Here is a 15,212-nt window from a genome sequence, read left to right on the forward strand (position 1 = left end):
ACTCACATTTGCACTAATTTACAACTTGCAAACACTTTCACGAATTATACCTGTTTATATGGTTTCCTCAAATAAGGGGATCTTGTGTCTCCTATTCCAAGAAGACAAATGCATGTTCTTGCATGTTGACAAACAGTAGACAGTCCTGCATGATTTAGGTCATCTATACAACCAGACTATTGTTTTACATCACAGTGTTCATGTCGCTGCATGTCTGAGACTCAGTCATTTCAGTGCTGCCTCTTGTCTTCCCTCTTTATTTTTTCATTAAATGTCTTGTCACTTGATGGGATACTGAGGAGGCAGTGTCATTAGTAATTAGTCATTAGTAGGTACACAGCTAAAACATGGACAGAGGGCAGGGACGGAGAACTAGTTTAGATCTAAGTTTCAATGTGTTAGAATAGGCTAGATCTAAGTGTAATTAATTATTTTGACAAGAATAGTTTGAGCTATTTTACAAAGTTGAATAGAGACAAATTAACTTCATATACACGTCACAAATTTTAGAATTGTTTCCTTTTCCTTTCATTTCACAATTATGTGTTACTTGAGTTGGCCTACCGCATAAAATCACAATAAACAAGGAGTCCAAGGAGTATTCATATTTTTATAAGGGATTGTAATCTAGGAAATCGCTATTTAGTTAGATTTTTTGCATACATTTTTTTACCTACTTCTGCTCTGCCTTCAGTCACGACCATCACGCTTTCCGAATTCCCTCAATGAATGCAAGGTTCTGACCAGTAAGTGTGTTTTTACTCAGCAGTCGTGTATTCTCTTAACTGCTGAACATAATGATTGCAAAAGACACAACTCAGGCCAATCATGCCTTCTGTTAGAAGCACCAGTGCTTGGTGCCATTGAGGAGGAGCTGGGCAGCTCATCGAGTGTTGTCCGTCAATGGCTGCTCCAACCTCTCTGTGATTTGTAGGCCTTCTGAGTGGCAGTGCGGTGCTGTGCAGTGATTTGTCCCACGAGGCTGGTCCGGCCTCGGCCATTGCTGCCGTCAGCAGCTATGCTACAACTCCGCCTGAAAGCAGTATGCTGGCATTTGCTGAATTCAAGGTGGCGTCTTTTCAATTAGGGAGTGAAATACCTTTTCAGCCTCTCGAGTGGCCTGGCGAACTACAGCCAAGGGGCCCTGGCAGCATAATGATGCCTGGCACAATAGTACCACTGTTTCCCAACCAGTTCCCAGGAAACCACACAACATGTGCCATTGTGCCCAGTGCTTTGCTGCCCGGCCACGTTGCCCAGCTTACCCAGGGACACCGAGAGGTCTGTCTGTGCAGTGGAGCTCACAATGATGTGGCCAGTAGGTTTGGAGGAATGCTAGGTGAAGACCAGGGGTGTTTCACCTCACAATGTAGTCAAGGTTTGGGGATATTTCCTCCCGGATTGAGCTACCTTGAAAAGAGTAGGCAGCAAAGCGAAATAGGCCTGAAGGAGCAAAGGGCGGCAGAGTTGTTGCCAGTAATTGTTGCAGTGAGAACCCTGAACATTGTGGCTGTGCTGAACCCTCCACAATAAAAGAGGAAACCAAGAGAAAAGGGACAAGCAGAGAAATGGAGGCACAAAGACAGCTAGAACTGGTTTCTAGCTGGTCCTGACTGGTTCTTCTCTTTTTATCTCATCGCTGTGGGGGGAGTTGAACCGTTTGTGTGTTCCTTCTCTACAGATTCCAACATGGTCACCATTATAGCCCCTGTTTACGCAGCACAGCAAAAAAAAAAAAAAAGATCATTTAGGGCCAGCCAGACAGGGGGGAATTAGTCAACGGCATCTAGGAGATACATGTCACTAAGGCCTTTCTGGGCCCCACAAGCCAGCTAGTCAACTAATACAACACAACAGGATACCCAGGAAATGAAGGCCTGATGCAAAGCCCAGTGTGACACACCAAGCTAAAGGCTCTATTTCCTCTAAAGGGGTGACCTGTCACTTTATGTGTCAATTATTCATGAAATTTGCCAAAACAGCTATTCACTCTCTGCTCTGCATTGAAAATTGGAGTTTACGGAGTTTTTAGGATAGTTTACACAAACAGAAGCTTTTTATTTCTTGCAGTCGCCCTTTATTTTGATTTTAATTTCACCTCAAAATCTGAACACCCGTTCTAGTATAATTAGTGCACAAAATAATAACAAATGATTTATTTTTATTTCAGACATTCATATGCAACTTTATTAGAAAAATATCAGTTGCTTGATAAAACAAATAGCAACTTAGTACATGTAGACACCTAGATATTGTGATGAGTTACTCAAGTACTAACCAAGCTTCAGGAAGAGGTTGGAAAAGCAGTTAAGTGACTTTGAATGTGGTTTGGTTGATTGTGCCAGACAGGCTTGTCTGAATATTTCAGAAATTTCTGATATAGAAGACCAAAAAGCCTATTGCAATAAGCAATTAATCAGCTAATCACATGCTAAATTAAAATTAGCTTGGTAATTTCAATTCTGATGATTGACATTTCCGTAAGAGCGATTTGTTTAATCTATTATATTTATGGTTTCAGTTGTGTTGATTTTATTTCAGATTTTTTTTTGTTTAATTTGTTGTTTATTTAAAACATCTTCAAGTTCCAGTACTAAGTGTTCTTCACAAAACTAAAGTGTATTGGGTAATTTTGCTTTATTATGCCACTATAAAAATATATTACTTACCGGACAACCATATTGTTGTTAATCACAAAAATGATTGGGACAAGTTATTGTCCAGCAAAATTTGTTTTCGTGACAGACCTGGCCACCCCAATAAAAATTTCCTTTATTCATCGTCATCTTTTTGCTTAAATGACCTATGAAAACATTTAACTTATCTCTTCTCAATGTTTCATTTGCTGAAAGGTTTGGAGTCAATTTACAAAATCTCTTGAATTTTTCAAATGACTTCCTTAATGTAACATTTCAGTAATACATTCCATTAGGTTATATCCATTCGTGTGTTGGGAGAAGTTTTCCCCTAACATCTAATGATATGATTTCTTTTTCATTTTCCCTTAGTGCCTGACACTGTATGTCTGAAATGATAATTGTCTGTATTTTTTTCTCTCACACAGATCCCAGGAGGAAAATCAAAACTTTGGTTTCAAAGCACTTACAACTGTCAGGCATTTACACTTTTCGAAGGACAGAATATTATTTACCTGAGGAGACATGAGTGAGGACAAACCAGCTGAGACTGTGGAAAATTCCTCAGCAGAGGTGAACGCTATTCCAAATGGGAAAGGCCATGAACCTGGAGAGGAGATCACAGCGTCTGCAAAAACACCTTCTGCAGAGGACTGTGAAAAGTGAGTGTTCCACATAATTGTAGTGTAAACCATTGTAATGTGAGCATAAAAGTCATTTTTAGGTACCTGGGTTTTACTAAATAATTTAATTGCTGGTGTTTATGGGTCAAGTGTCACATGATTTCAGAAATAAAAGTAGGTACAATGTTGTTTACTAACCAATTCCATACAAGAAATGTTTCAAAAGCATTTAAAAATAAATCTGGTATGTTATATTTTGTTATATTTTCTTGTACTTAACATCTTAACATAGATCTTACTTTCCTTAATTCGTTTATGAATTACTTTCGCTTATTCTGGCATTTATGGCAAATAGAAATAATTTTAGTAATCCTAACTGAATGGTACCTGAGAACATTTTAGTCAAATTTTTAACCAGACATGAGGTTTGCAGGTTCTCTCTCTGCATGCGTGGGTTTTCTCAGAGTGCTCCGACTTCCTCCGCAGTTTAAAAACATGACTGTTAGGTCAATTGATCTCTTTGAGTTGTCCTTAGATATGAGTGTGTGTGCATGGTTGCATATCCTGTATGTCTCTGTGTTGCCCTGTGATGGACTAGCGACCTGTTCAGATGGTTACCTGCTTTTTTTTCTCAATAAGCACTAGTGATGTGCACCAATATAAGGAAAGGCAGGTATAGACTTTGGAAGAATGCTCCAGTAAGGTGAGAGCAATAATAAGTCTAATCTATCACAGAACAATATTGAATCACATGGACAATGATTTAGATGATGGCATCTGACAAAATGTAATGTTTATTGTTGTTTCATAATTGGTTACTACATCGTGTTTTTGTGGTGTAAAGCACTTTGAACTGCCTGGTTGCTGAAATATGCTATGCAAATAGCCTTAACTTGACTTAATAAAAACAAACTAAACAAAGCAAAGAACAGATGAAAAGAATACTGAAAAGCAAAGAACAGCACTTAAACAGATGACAGTGTACCATAAAAAGAAAAACTTAGAAAACAACAAATCTGTCAACCACGATGGGATTTTCAGCAAAGACCCTAATGAAGCGCTGCTTGGCACAACACTTAGGCTTCAGCTGCTGACTTGCTGTACTACAATTTGTGCTTGATAATGTAATGAGATAAGTGCCCAATTATCACATCAGGTTGTCCAGCTTTTTTTTTTTGCACTGTTGGTGTAATAGATGGTTCAATAAAAGTTCCCCTCTCTGGGATAGAGATGATGATGTAATTTTTTGTCAGTGTGTTTGTCATATTATGACTGTGGGTCTTGTTTTCCACTTTGTGCTTTCGTTGGGTGATGGATGACATCTCTCTACAGTACTTGTAGAGAAACTGTAGCCAATAGCACCCAGAATGCTAGGTATGTATAAAATGATGTATAATGAGAATAGTCAATTTCACACTTAGTTTTGTGATAACTGTTGCACGTTGTGTCTTTGTGGTGACCAGGTGCCTGGGAAAAGTACTTTATCATTTTACCTCTTTAAACTTTAATGTACCTTAATGGGATCTTATGTGATAAGAAAACACAAAGCAGTAAGTAGAAGAAAAAATATTCAGAATTGACCCCTATTACTTTACTGTACTGCCAAAAAAATGAAATGCAGTCCAATGAGTTGCCTTCATAGGTTTCTGAATTAGTAAACGGAAGTCACCTGTGTAATTTAAAGTAATTAAAAATACAGCTGTTTTGTGGAGGCCTCAGAATTTTGTGAACTTTAGTGAACAAAGCATCATAAACACCAAGGAACACAGCAGACACGCCGACAACTACAATGTAGTTGTAGAGAGATTTACAGGGTGGGATTATAAAATAATACCACAAACTTTGAAAATCTCAGAGTACTCTGTGATCCATCAAAAAAAATAAGTGGATGTTCCAGTTACAGTGTGCCTCAGGTTTTAGTTACTGCAGACATGTGAAGGAAGGCGCTCTGAACAGATGAGATCAAAATGTGACTCTTTGGCCTAAAACTAAAATCCTATGGTGATTTTGACAGGAAACAGAAAGTGTACCTGTCAGAGCCTGCAAAACACTTGAGTCAAGGGTAGAAGTTCCTCTTCCAACAGGACCAACCAGAGTAAAACATATTAGCTTAGAGCACAACCATGTCTGAAGGGCCTAGTAAAAGTCCAGGCCTAAGTCTAATATAGAATGTGTCATGACATGAAAATTCACAGATTCTCTCTATCTTATATGGCTGAACTTAAGGTACAGTATTTTGAAAATAAAAGATGGATAAAGAGTTTCTGGAGACACAAACACCTGGAGTTTGTGTCTCCAGGTGTGCAAACTTTATAAACATACTTGCAAAACCCTTGTAGCTTTAATCTCAGTGAAAGATAATTTCACAAAATTGAAAACCATAAACAAATTTTCCTCCACCTGATAATTATAAGATAATTTGGTTTTGTCTATCATATACAATCCCAGTAAAATCCTCTCCAAAATTATGACTTTCTTGTGGCAAAATGTGGAAAAGTTCAAGGGATGTGAAGAGTTTTGCATGATGATACTAACACAGATGTGTCGAAAGTTTACCCAAAACTTGCTCAGTTAATAAATAAACCATAAACATTCCCCCGAAGAAGAGATGGCTTTTGAATGATTTTACAAATCTGTGTTTGTAGTATGCTCTGTATTCATACAGCAGTTTCCAATCTTTAGTCCTCACAGAACTGAAAACACAGAAGCCAGCCTCCCTGAGAGCCAGGAGTTCTTATCAGGCGCTGAGGATAAGAAAACAACGCGCTTCACGGATGTAAGTTAACACACATCACAGCCTCGGCATGATTATACTCCTCACTCAGGGATGTTTGCCAAAATGTCTCCTCGCTTGCATCTAGCCCCTGTTCTACTTTAATTGCAGTTTGAAGGGAAAACCTCCTTTGGGATGTCCGTCTTCAACCTGGGCAATGCAATCATGGGAAGTGGAATTTTAGGACTTGCATACGCCATGGCCAACACAGGGGTCGTCCTGTTTCTGTAAGTCACGCATTAATGATGATGATGATGCATTAAAACCCTAATTGGATTGGAATTACTTTCTGCAGCTACACTTGCTGAATTACAGCTCCCAGAACTCTGATTTATTTTCAACCCTCTGAGGGTTTTGCAGTGTGAGTTTGTGCCAGACATAAATAGCTTCTAAATGCAATGTAATCACCTTGTATTAACATTCTAGCAGACCTTATTAATGACAAAGAAACTAGTGATACTGGGTACATTTGATGCTTAAGTACAATTATAGCCTAACAATAATTTATTCATCTCATAAAGCCAGTGATTGCAGTCAAAGGTGTAGAAAATAATGAGTTTTAATATGTTCCTCTGATTGATTCTCTGCTTTGAGTCAGTCTGTGTGCATAATGAATTAGCAGCATAACATTTAAAAGTCTCCAGCACAGCAGGCTGGTGCAACAGATTCATGACTTCGGGGCTTTTGACCTTTAAGGAACATGCCTCACCAGCAGCATCTAAAAATTTTTTTTCTTGTAGCATTTCACTTTTATTCTTTGACATGAAGATAGAAATGTCACAAGCATTCTAGTTTGCTTGTTTTCTTGCAGACTTTTGGCTTTTAGTGTGCTTTTTTCCTGCTTTTGATGCCTACTAACTGGTGACACAACAAATAGCCAAATGCTATTTACATGTTAATATTATGGCTGATCAGTGTAGATGTTTAGGAAGGTTACACTCCTGTTGCTTTCATGGATTTTTTTCTGGTTACTCCATGTTCCTCCCACTGCCCAAAAAACTTTCATGTTGGTCTGAGTAAAAAAGAATGGCTAGATGTTTATAGACGTCCTTGTGTTGTCTAGGCATGCCTCCCCCTCAGCAGCAATGCACCATCTATTTTTATTCTTCACACCTCTTCATGATGCTGGTTATGACTTGGCAGACATTGAAACTGGTTTAATCAATCATTTCAAAAATAGTTTTAGTCTGTTTTTTGTTTATAATAGTGAAGCTAAACACAAAGTTCCTGCTTCGTTTTGAATGTTTTCTGACTCAAGATTGGTAGTTGTACGTTTTTTTTGTTTATTAGTAAAAAACTGAATATACCTGAGCAGAGTTAGCTCTTTTTGTTATTCCAGATTCACATCTCCTCTGGAGAAAATCACAGGCATGTTTAATATTCAGAAACGCAATCCTGAAGGATGTAATTTGTCCTCTTCTTCAAGGCAGTCTTGTGAAGAGGATTTCCCCTCGTGGCAGAAAAAGCTCCTTATTTTGATCTGTGTAGTGTGACTGAGGTTTTTCTGGATGTTAACTGACTGAACTCTCTGTCACCAAACGGCAGCAGTTCTGACACTAGGCTAGACAGAAGCTGAAAATAATCCCCTGGTCATCTGGGCTACATTATATATTAATATGGTCACATGTTAATTAGTAGTACGTGACTCTGTGCAGCAGATAGCGTGCACTTGTCTATCCTGTTTCAGATGAAGGGCTGTGTATTTGTGTTTATATTGAATCTTGTTTTGAACAGTAGAGTAGCCGCAGAGAGGAATAAGCAACAAGTGTGACATATTTGGCTGAGAAAAACTGGCAGATTTTCTGTGTTTCTCATTGGACAGCAGGCATTTCCTTTTCAAAGTATCCTTCTGAATACCCCGGGCTGCCCTCCTTAAACAGTCAGAGGAACAAAAGAAAATATTAGCTTAACAAAACTTGCAAACAAAATCAAAATGTCAACAGTAACAATGTCCATAGCGTACATTTTGTCATATAGGTTGTTTTTTATTTTCAAGCCACTGAACAGATTGCCTTGAGCAATGCATTGTCTATGTTGTGATATATGAAGAATTGTTGCAACTTTTAGTGAGCATTGAATAAAAATACCCCAAAAAACTCTGTTTATAAGATATTGCTATTGACTGACACTTAAAGATGGGACTCAAATGTGTAGCAACTGCCTCACTGCCAGATTTACATAAATATTTTCTTTGGTATATCAAGAAAATATACCAAAGATATACATTAACTTTAGTATTTATTCAGAGTGGGCAAAATGTTAAGAAATGTTTTACACTAACTGCCACAGTTCCTGTTTATTATTTTGCTCAACCCTATAGCAATTCACAAAGTTAAAGACAGAGGGATTTTGACAATTTCTTATAGGATTTACATCTAAAGAACTGATGAGCATGGAAAAAGATTGAGTTTAAACTGTTTCTGTGATGATGTGACATGTAGGCCTGTCACGATAGCAAATTTTGTTCATTGATTAATTGTCTCAAAAATTATTGCGATAAACGATAATATTGTTTGAAGACCTTTTTACACTGATTTAATGTAAATGACATAATAATGCATGCGATTTCCTGCCAAAGATAGATACACTTTATTTTCAAAAGAACACTAAACACTGGAACTGATAAACAAAATAAACAAAACAACCAAAAACAAAAATAAAATGGATTCTCAGTTTCCATTAACAAAAAACTCACTTGAAAAAAAAAAACTAAACAACATAAAGTAAAAGTGGAAATAAATACTGCATTCAATCAAAAGAGTGCAGATTATGAAGTCGCTGTACTATATTGCCCTTCAGTAATAATTAGATTTAAATAGAGAAGATGGGCACATCCCACTACAATCTTAAAACGTTGGTCTTTCTAAGATTGTGTGGTGTGTTACGGTAGATCGTCGTTGCCGCTCCGATCTAAATCAGGGGTTTTTTCCCGACTGGGAGCTTTAGCGACACCTGTTGAATGTGACAGGCAGCCAATCAGAAAGCGCGGATTCTCCTCCGCACTTTCTGAGGGGAAATTACAGAGGGGGAATCCCAAACAGCTGACACGGCGCAACCCGAAGTCCAGCGGACATCGAAGATGATATGTGGAAACAACATTAATGTTTATTCAACATGCAAAGAATATAGACATGACAAGGAGAGGAGTTGGAGCGAAATTGCTGCAGTTTATAAACCCTGTAACTTTTCAGCTGTTTTTCGTTAACTTGACGTAAATAGGTTATAATGATTTTCATTCAGTCAGGACTTTACGCTGACACTAGCCACATGCATTGCAGGTAGATTGTAGTAAAGCATTGATTAATGCCTGGTTTTAAAATTAGTTCACTGGACTTGACAATCGGCCGACAGCTCGTGTGCGCTGGGCATTACACTAAGTAAAATGAGGAAGGGAGGAGTCAGTGAGAGCACTGGAGTTGAGCCTTTTTTCATTCGGTGTCATTAACAGAAAGAGAAAAAGACCGGAAGAGACGATAATGCCGATAATTAAAATGACGTCGATAGTTTAATTTATGGTACGATTAATTGATTTACCGTTTATCGCGACAGGCCTAGTGACATGTTTTGAGTAATAATAATGACCTTTGTCAAAATGGGCCCACAACATCACGTTCATCCATTATTTCTATTTTCATTTTTAGTCCCAGGATTTTAAATCCCAGGATTTTAAATCCCAGGATTTTAAATAAAATCCTTGATTTTAAATAAAATCCTGGGACTAAAATTCCCGATGTCATAAACTTGAGTGTTTTACTGTCAAAAAACTCTGTCAGATTTTCATTTGGAGCTGTAGTTTCTGTTTTTATGCGAAATAAAGATTTCCTCTGTTGCACTTGTCTTTGACATGATATCAAAACTTGTTATTCTAGATAACAATGCGCTCAGCATGTTACACCTGAACCACCATTAGCGTCCGAACAATTTCTGTAGAGGTTTTTATGACAGAGTGGGCTCTGAAGAGCCACTTCCTCCCTGGGTCAAGCCCCGTGTTTTAGCACCACAGGTTTCCATTATGACTAAATCCATTAACAATGGCTCTGATATGTAGTGTGCAAATCTACATTGGGTTGTTTATTATTTTCATCAGAAGAAAAACTGCAAATCCATTTCACAAAAATTGATCACCAAAAGCAGTTTTTTTTTAGTCTCTTGCATCAATATTTAATAACTTTTTGAATAACTTAGGAAATGGTAGCATCAACAGTTCATTACAAAGTAGGATTGGAATAGTGTCCCAAATTGATCTTAAAGTTGTACTTCTCTTTTGGGTTTTAATTATAAATATTAATAAGATTTTATGCAATTATTTACTTAAAAGCAATAAAAATATCCCCCCCCCCCAACTCCCACAAGTCATTATTAATAATTTATTTCAAGAACAGGGAAGCATTCACGGTATTAATATGCTAAAACAAAAACAAATTGATTTTGAATTAATCATTTAAATTAGCTCCACTATCTTATTGGCACAATTAAAACTCAGTAACAGCATCCACATCAAAATGTCCTGCTATCATGACCTTTGTAACTCCTGGCAAAGTGAACAAAGCGATAGGATTTTTTGGTTTCCAATCAAGCTGAAATTTGTCAGATTTCAGTCTCCGGGCATCCTCACAATACATCACTCACTTTAGTGATGCATTTTTCCCTTACTTGAACAAACATTTGAAGTGTTCAAGTGTTCAGCACCTTTTATCAGCTGATAATTAATTATATTTAATACACGAGTGCCCTTTCTTTGAGATTTCTCCTGTGGGTGCAGTTTGGGTCAGTGGTCCTGGTTCCGAGTAGGAATGCTGTGGGGTGGAATTTCAGCGAGTCGGGCAACAGAGACCCAAGTGTGTCAATCTGTCTGAGTGTCAGCAGATCCGTCTTCCCACTTCTACTTGACTGATTGACTTCAAACCCCCAAGTCAGCTAAGCTTTCTCCCACATGGTTTGTAGAAAAAGAAAATTGTTTGGCGGCCAAGACTTGAAGTCGCGGTGAAAGACAGAACTGCCTGGCCTCTTGAAAGGGACAGCAGGATTGAGAGAGTGTTTGTGTGGGAGTGAAAGTTAATGTTGCCAGTAGTAAAAAACAAAAGACAAAATAGTAAATAGTGGGAATGAGGTGAACTGGGTCAAAGAATGCCAGTGGATCAGGGAACCATTCATGAAACCCCCTCAGGCCATGGGTATATCCCAGGAGTTAATTTCAAATTCTCTCCTTAAGATTTTGCTCTAAATCACAAAAAGAATCAATTCTGGTCACCCACTCAAATGGTGCCTTATTAAATATAGATGTGATCAATCTTTTTCCTACTACATGTATTTTTATGAAAGTGTGTCGTTACAAAATGTCTCAAAATAACTTTTTCCTTTTTAAGCTGGCTATTCATGCAGTCTGAGATTATTTTATATTTGCATCAGAATGCAGGGAAATAATGTAGTGTTGAAATGATTCATTTGATTAATTGTCATATTATTGAATTAACCGTCAACTAATTTAGTCATCAATTAAAATAATCAACAGATCACTATGCTGTATTGATATAAGCAGAAATATGTTGATTTTTCTTATTAGCTGCAGATTCATCCTTTGCTACAGATGATCAAGCGCCACTAAAGGAATGCTATGATGTCACGTTTTATGGAATAAAATGTTTATTTTCTCATTTTAAAAAAAAATAAATTATTTGTATATTTTAATGCATTTCTAATATTGTATATAAAAAGGCCTCAGTGGTTAATGAAGAATCTGCTAACCCAGAGTTTTTATCCGATTAAAGTAATTGATAGAATAATCAATTATTGACAAAACATTTAGTCAATAATTGCAAAACCACTGATTATGAACAAGTAAAGAGAGGATTGCATTCTCTGCCTCGCGGAACAGCTGAAAAGGGAAGTAATGACTTATTGTGACGAGTGTACTTTTCCACGTCGGCTGAGTAACAGAAAGAAAGATTTTCTTCTCTCTTGTGTGTTTCTTCTGTCCTTTAAGAGCCCAGCTGGTGTGTTTGTGTATTGGTGACAGAGGGCAGAGAGGCTTACAGGGTAACCTCTGTGAATCAGCTGGACCAACAGTCCGGTGTGAAGGAGAGCCGCAGGGTTTTCTCATACAATCTATATGAAACACATTATGCCTGAACTGCAGCTGTTTAAATAACCTGCAGTGAATCATATTGTGTAAATATTCAACAGGAAGGCATTTTTTTATGTTTAGATACAGTCCTACGTCTTAACTATAAGTATTCATTTTGAAGTTTTGTTGAAGTGGTGCTAATCTCGATCTGTTGTCTGATGGTTTCAGGTTGCTCCTCACAGTGGTTGCAGTTCTTTCGTCATATTCAATCCATTTACTGCTAAAGTCATCTGGTATTGTAGGTATGTAAACATGTAATGTAATCTGATGTAAATGAATCACAAACATAGTTGTATTTAACATTTTTTAGCTGTGGGTGTAACACAATCTCTTTTCTTCTGTTTGTGGTTCAGGTATTCGTGCGTATGAGCAGCTCGGCTACAGGGCCTTCGGGACTCCGGGAAAGATGGCTGCAGGTATTGCCATCACGCTCCAGAACATTGGAGGTGAGGTCCCCCGCTGCTGTTCGCCAGGCTTTTATAGAAGAACAGCTCTCTTTAGAAAAAAAAAATCCAGACTTTCTTGTAATAATTTAAAATGGTTTTAGACAATATTTAACTAGGATTTCTCAGGTTTATTTTGTTAAGCTCTCGCTTAACCATGAGCTCTGAATCATCCAGGCTTAAATGACTCTTAAGCTCCAAAGATAAACTTTTGTTATCTCTTTAGGGGTTTTATTGGCAGCCTGTCACACACACAAGTTGTCCCTTATTTCTGTGGTTGATTGTATAAGAAATAGGCAGCACATTTTCACTGAAATACCATAAGATTTTAGCAACAGTAAGTTAGATCCTAGCGGGAAACCATGCATGCTATAGAAGACTAACAGGGCCACAGAAAAACTCGAAAAGATGTTTAGTAAGTATAAAAAACTTTGCTTTAGACATTTCAAAGCTTAATTTTTTGTTCTGGTGAAGCCAAGATTTTGTTGGTTTTCACATAATGTTTGGTCTCACTGTGATACCAGAAACATAAAATCTGACTTAATCTTCCGATTTCCAGCTAAGGTTTAGGCTCAAATCTGAATTTCCTCCACCTTCACTCGAAGTCTGGCTCCATCTGAAGAAGCCCCAGAGCATGATGCTGCACTGTGGTTGTGGTGTTCTCTGGGTTAATGAGTAGTGTCATTTTTGTGCATAACTTTTAGAGTTTATTTATCTATTTAGTCTGGATAAATTAAAAAATAAACTACAATTTTTTTCTGCATGTAGAATATCTGCCAGAAGGTCCTGCAGTCCCTTCAGGTTTCTTTCTTATCTTGATAGACCTTAAGGAAACCTCCACTTTTAGTAATGTTGGTTGTTCCATATTATGTCCATTTACTTATGACTGTTTTCCCTTCACCAATCTTCTCCTGACTCATACATTTGGACAATGTCATCATTTTGTAACCTCTCTGCAAACTATGGCTTTAGCTGAAAGATACAAATGAGTAAATATCCAGAAAATCCTACCAGCACAGCTGAACTTTATTTTTATAAAAGATGCTGGACTTGACTAGTATTAGTTCATGCACACTTATTCAATTTGTTTGTCAGTTGAAAATTACAGGATATGTAACACATAAAAGGTGGAAAAATATGCAATTATTCATCTGTCTCAAAAACTGTAGTCTGCAATCTCCTGTTTGTTTCAAAAGGTGAAAAAGCCATCATTTTTTGTACTATAACTTTATCTCTTTCTGATCCACAGCAATGTCCAGTTATCTTTACATAGTCAAGTATGAGTTCCCTTTGGTAATCCAGGCATTTCTGAAGGTCGACGTGCCTGCAGGGTGAGTGGCTGTTTTATGTTTTATGTTATCTAAAATAAATACATGAACAATTCTGCTGATAGAATATGCATTTCTATAGCATTTAGTTCCCTACATTTTCCCCCGGATTTTATTAAGTGAGATTTTAAGCTGTAGACCAACACGGAGAATTGTGAAGCAGAAGGAAAATGCTACATGGTTTTCACCTTTTTGCTACACTTAAGTTTGGTGGGCATTATGATTCAGGGTATGCACAGCACATATCCCAATCTAGAGATGTACAATTTTTACCTTTCTTCTTTGTAAAATAGCTCAGGCTCAGCCAGACTATTTAGAAAAAATATGAGATGATTGATTTTAATATCATGCAACATATTCTCAATTAAATTAATGTCTGACCTTTGATTGGGCACAGAATGTGATCTTGTTATGTGTTTATGACCCCCTGTTGCAAACCAACAGGCATTGCCAAAAAATATTTTAAAAACTCATAAACGTTTAGAATGTTTTTAGCTAACTTATATTTATTATTCAATAATTATTACATTTATTTTTGCATAAATGCTGATTTAATTTAAAAATTACTTTAAATTAAATTCATAATTACCGGTAAATGTATTTTTGGAATTTTTTTGTTTGTTTTTCCTTTTTTTTCCTCATCTTGCATCCAACTTTCTAAGGACCTACGTAGCACCCTATGGAAAGTTTTTATGTCAAAACCCTCTGAAAAAACATGGATCATTGTTCTACTCCACAATAATGTGCTACTTTGTGTTGGCCTGTTATATGAAACAAAACCCATCAACATTTGTGGTTGTAATGTGACAAAATGCAAAAGTCCAAAGTGTGTGAATACAGCTGAAGGGCACTGTATTTCAAATCTATCATTAAGTAAAATCTTAATTAGCTATTCTCACACTTTCCATGCAAATAAAAGACATTAAGGCAAGAAAAGCCCGTCTTTGAATCACACTTGATGAAAGAGCAATCTGCGAAAAGGAAGTGACTCATCCCATCAGCTCCCTATGGGACCGGACAGAGATTTAATTGTAGACCGAAGAATCCTTCCGAGCTGTGCCAGTTGTTGGGCCCGGTGCCACGCTTGGAACAGCTGGTCTGAGAACAGCTGTGATTGTGACCCCAGAGAGGTGGGGGGGGGTCGAGCGCCATGTCCAAAGAGAGCGATTGCATCAAAACGCAGCAAGACTCTGCAGCTGAAAATGTAAACTGTGGGATATCACTGCTTACTGCAGGTGGGCTAGGAGACAAACAAAACCCACTCTCATGCGTGCAATTCATTGTG

At 37.4% G+C, this 15,212-nt stretch overlaps 1 protein-coding gene across 2 annotated transcripts in view; it reads left to right on the forward strand.

The window, feature by feature from the left end:
• LOC116710355 (sodium-coupled neutral amino acid transporter 3-like) overlaps positions 1–15,212 on the forward strand; it is a 42,159-nt gene that overhangs the window by 11,837 nt on the left and 15,110 nt on the right. Inside the window, exons 2-8 of one of the 2 annotated variants that reach the window (XM_032549371.1) lie at positions 3,065–3,298; positions 4,592–4,633; positions 5,942–6,035; positions 6,144–6,259; positions 12,325–12,398; positions 12,510–12,602; positions 13,849–13,930. In XM_032549371.1, the coding sequence (XP_032405262.1) occupies positions 3,162–3,298; positions 4,592–4,633; positions 5,942–6,035; positions 6,144–6,259; positions 12,325–12,398; positions 12,510–12,602; positions 13,849–13,930 (638 nt within the window). In that variant the 5' untranslated portion in view covers positions 3,065–3,161. The remainder of the gene's footprint in view (positions 1–3,064; positions 3,299–4,591; positions 4,634–5,941; positions 6,036–6,143; positions 6,260–12,324; positions 12,399–12,509; positions 12,603–13,848; positions 13,931–15,212) is intronic. The other variant, XM_032549372.1, reaches the window with a different exon arrangement.

The sequence above is a fragment of the Xiphophorus hellerii genome, chromosome 20, assembly GCF_003331165.1.
Source record: "Xiphophorus hellerii strain 12219 chromosome 20, Xiphophorus_hellerii-4.1, whole genome shotgun sequence".
Lineage (NCBI taxonomy): Eukaryota > Metazoa > Chordata > Actinopteri > Cyprinodontiformes > Poeciliidae > Xiphophorus > Xiphophorus hellerii.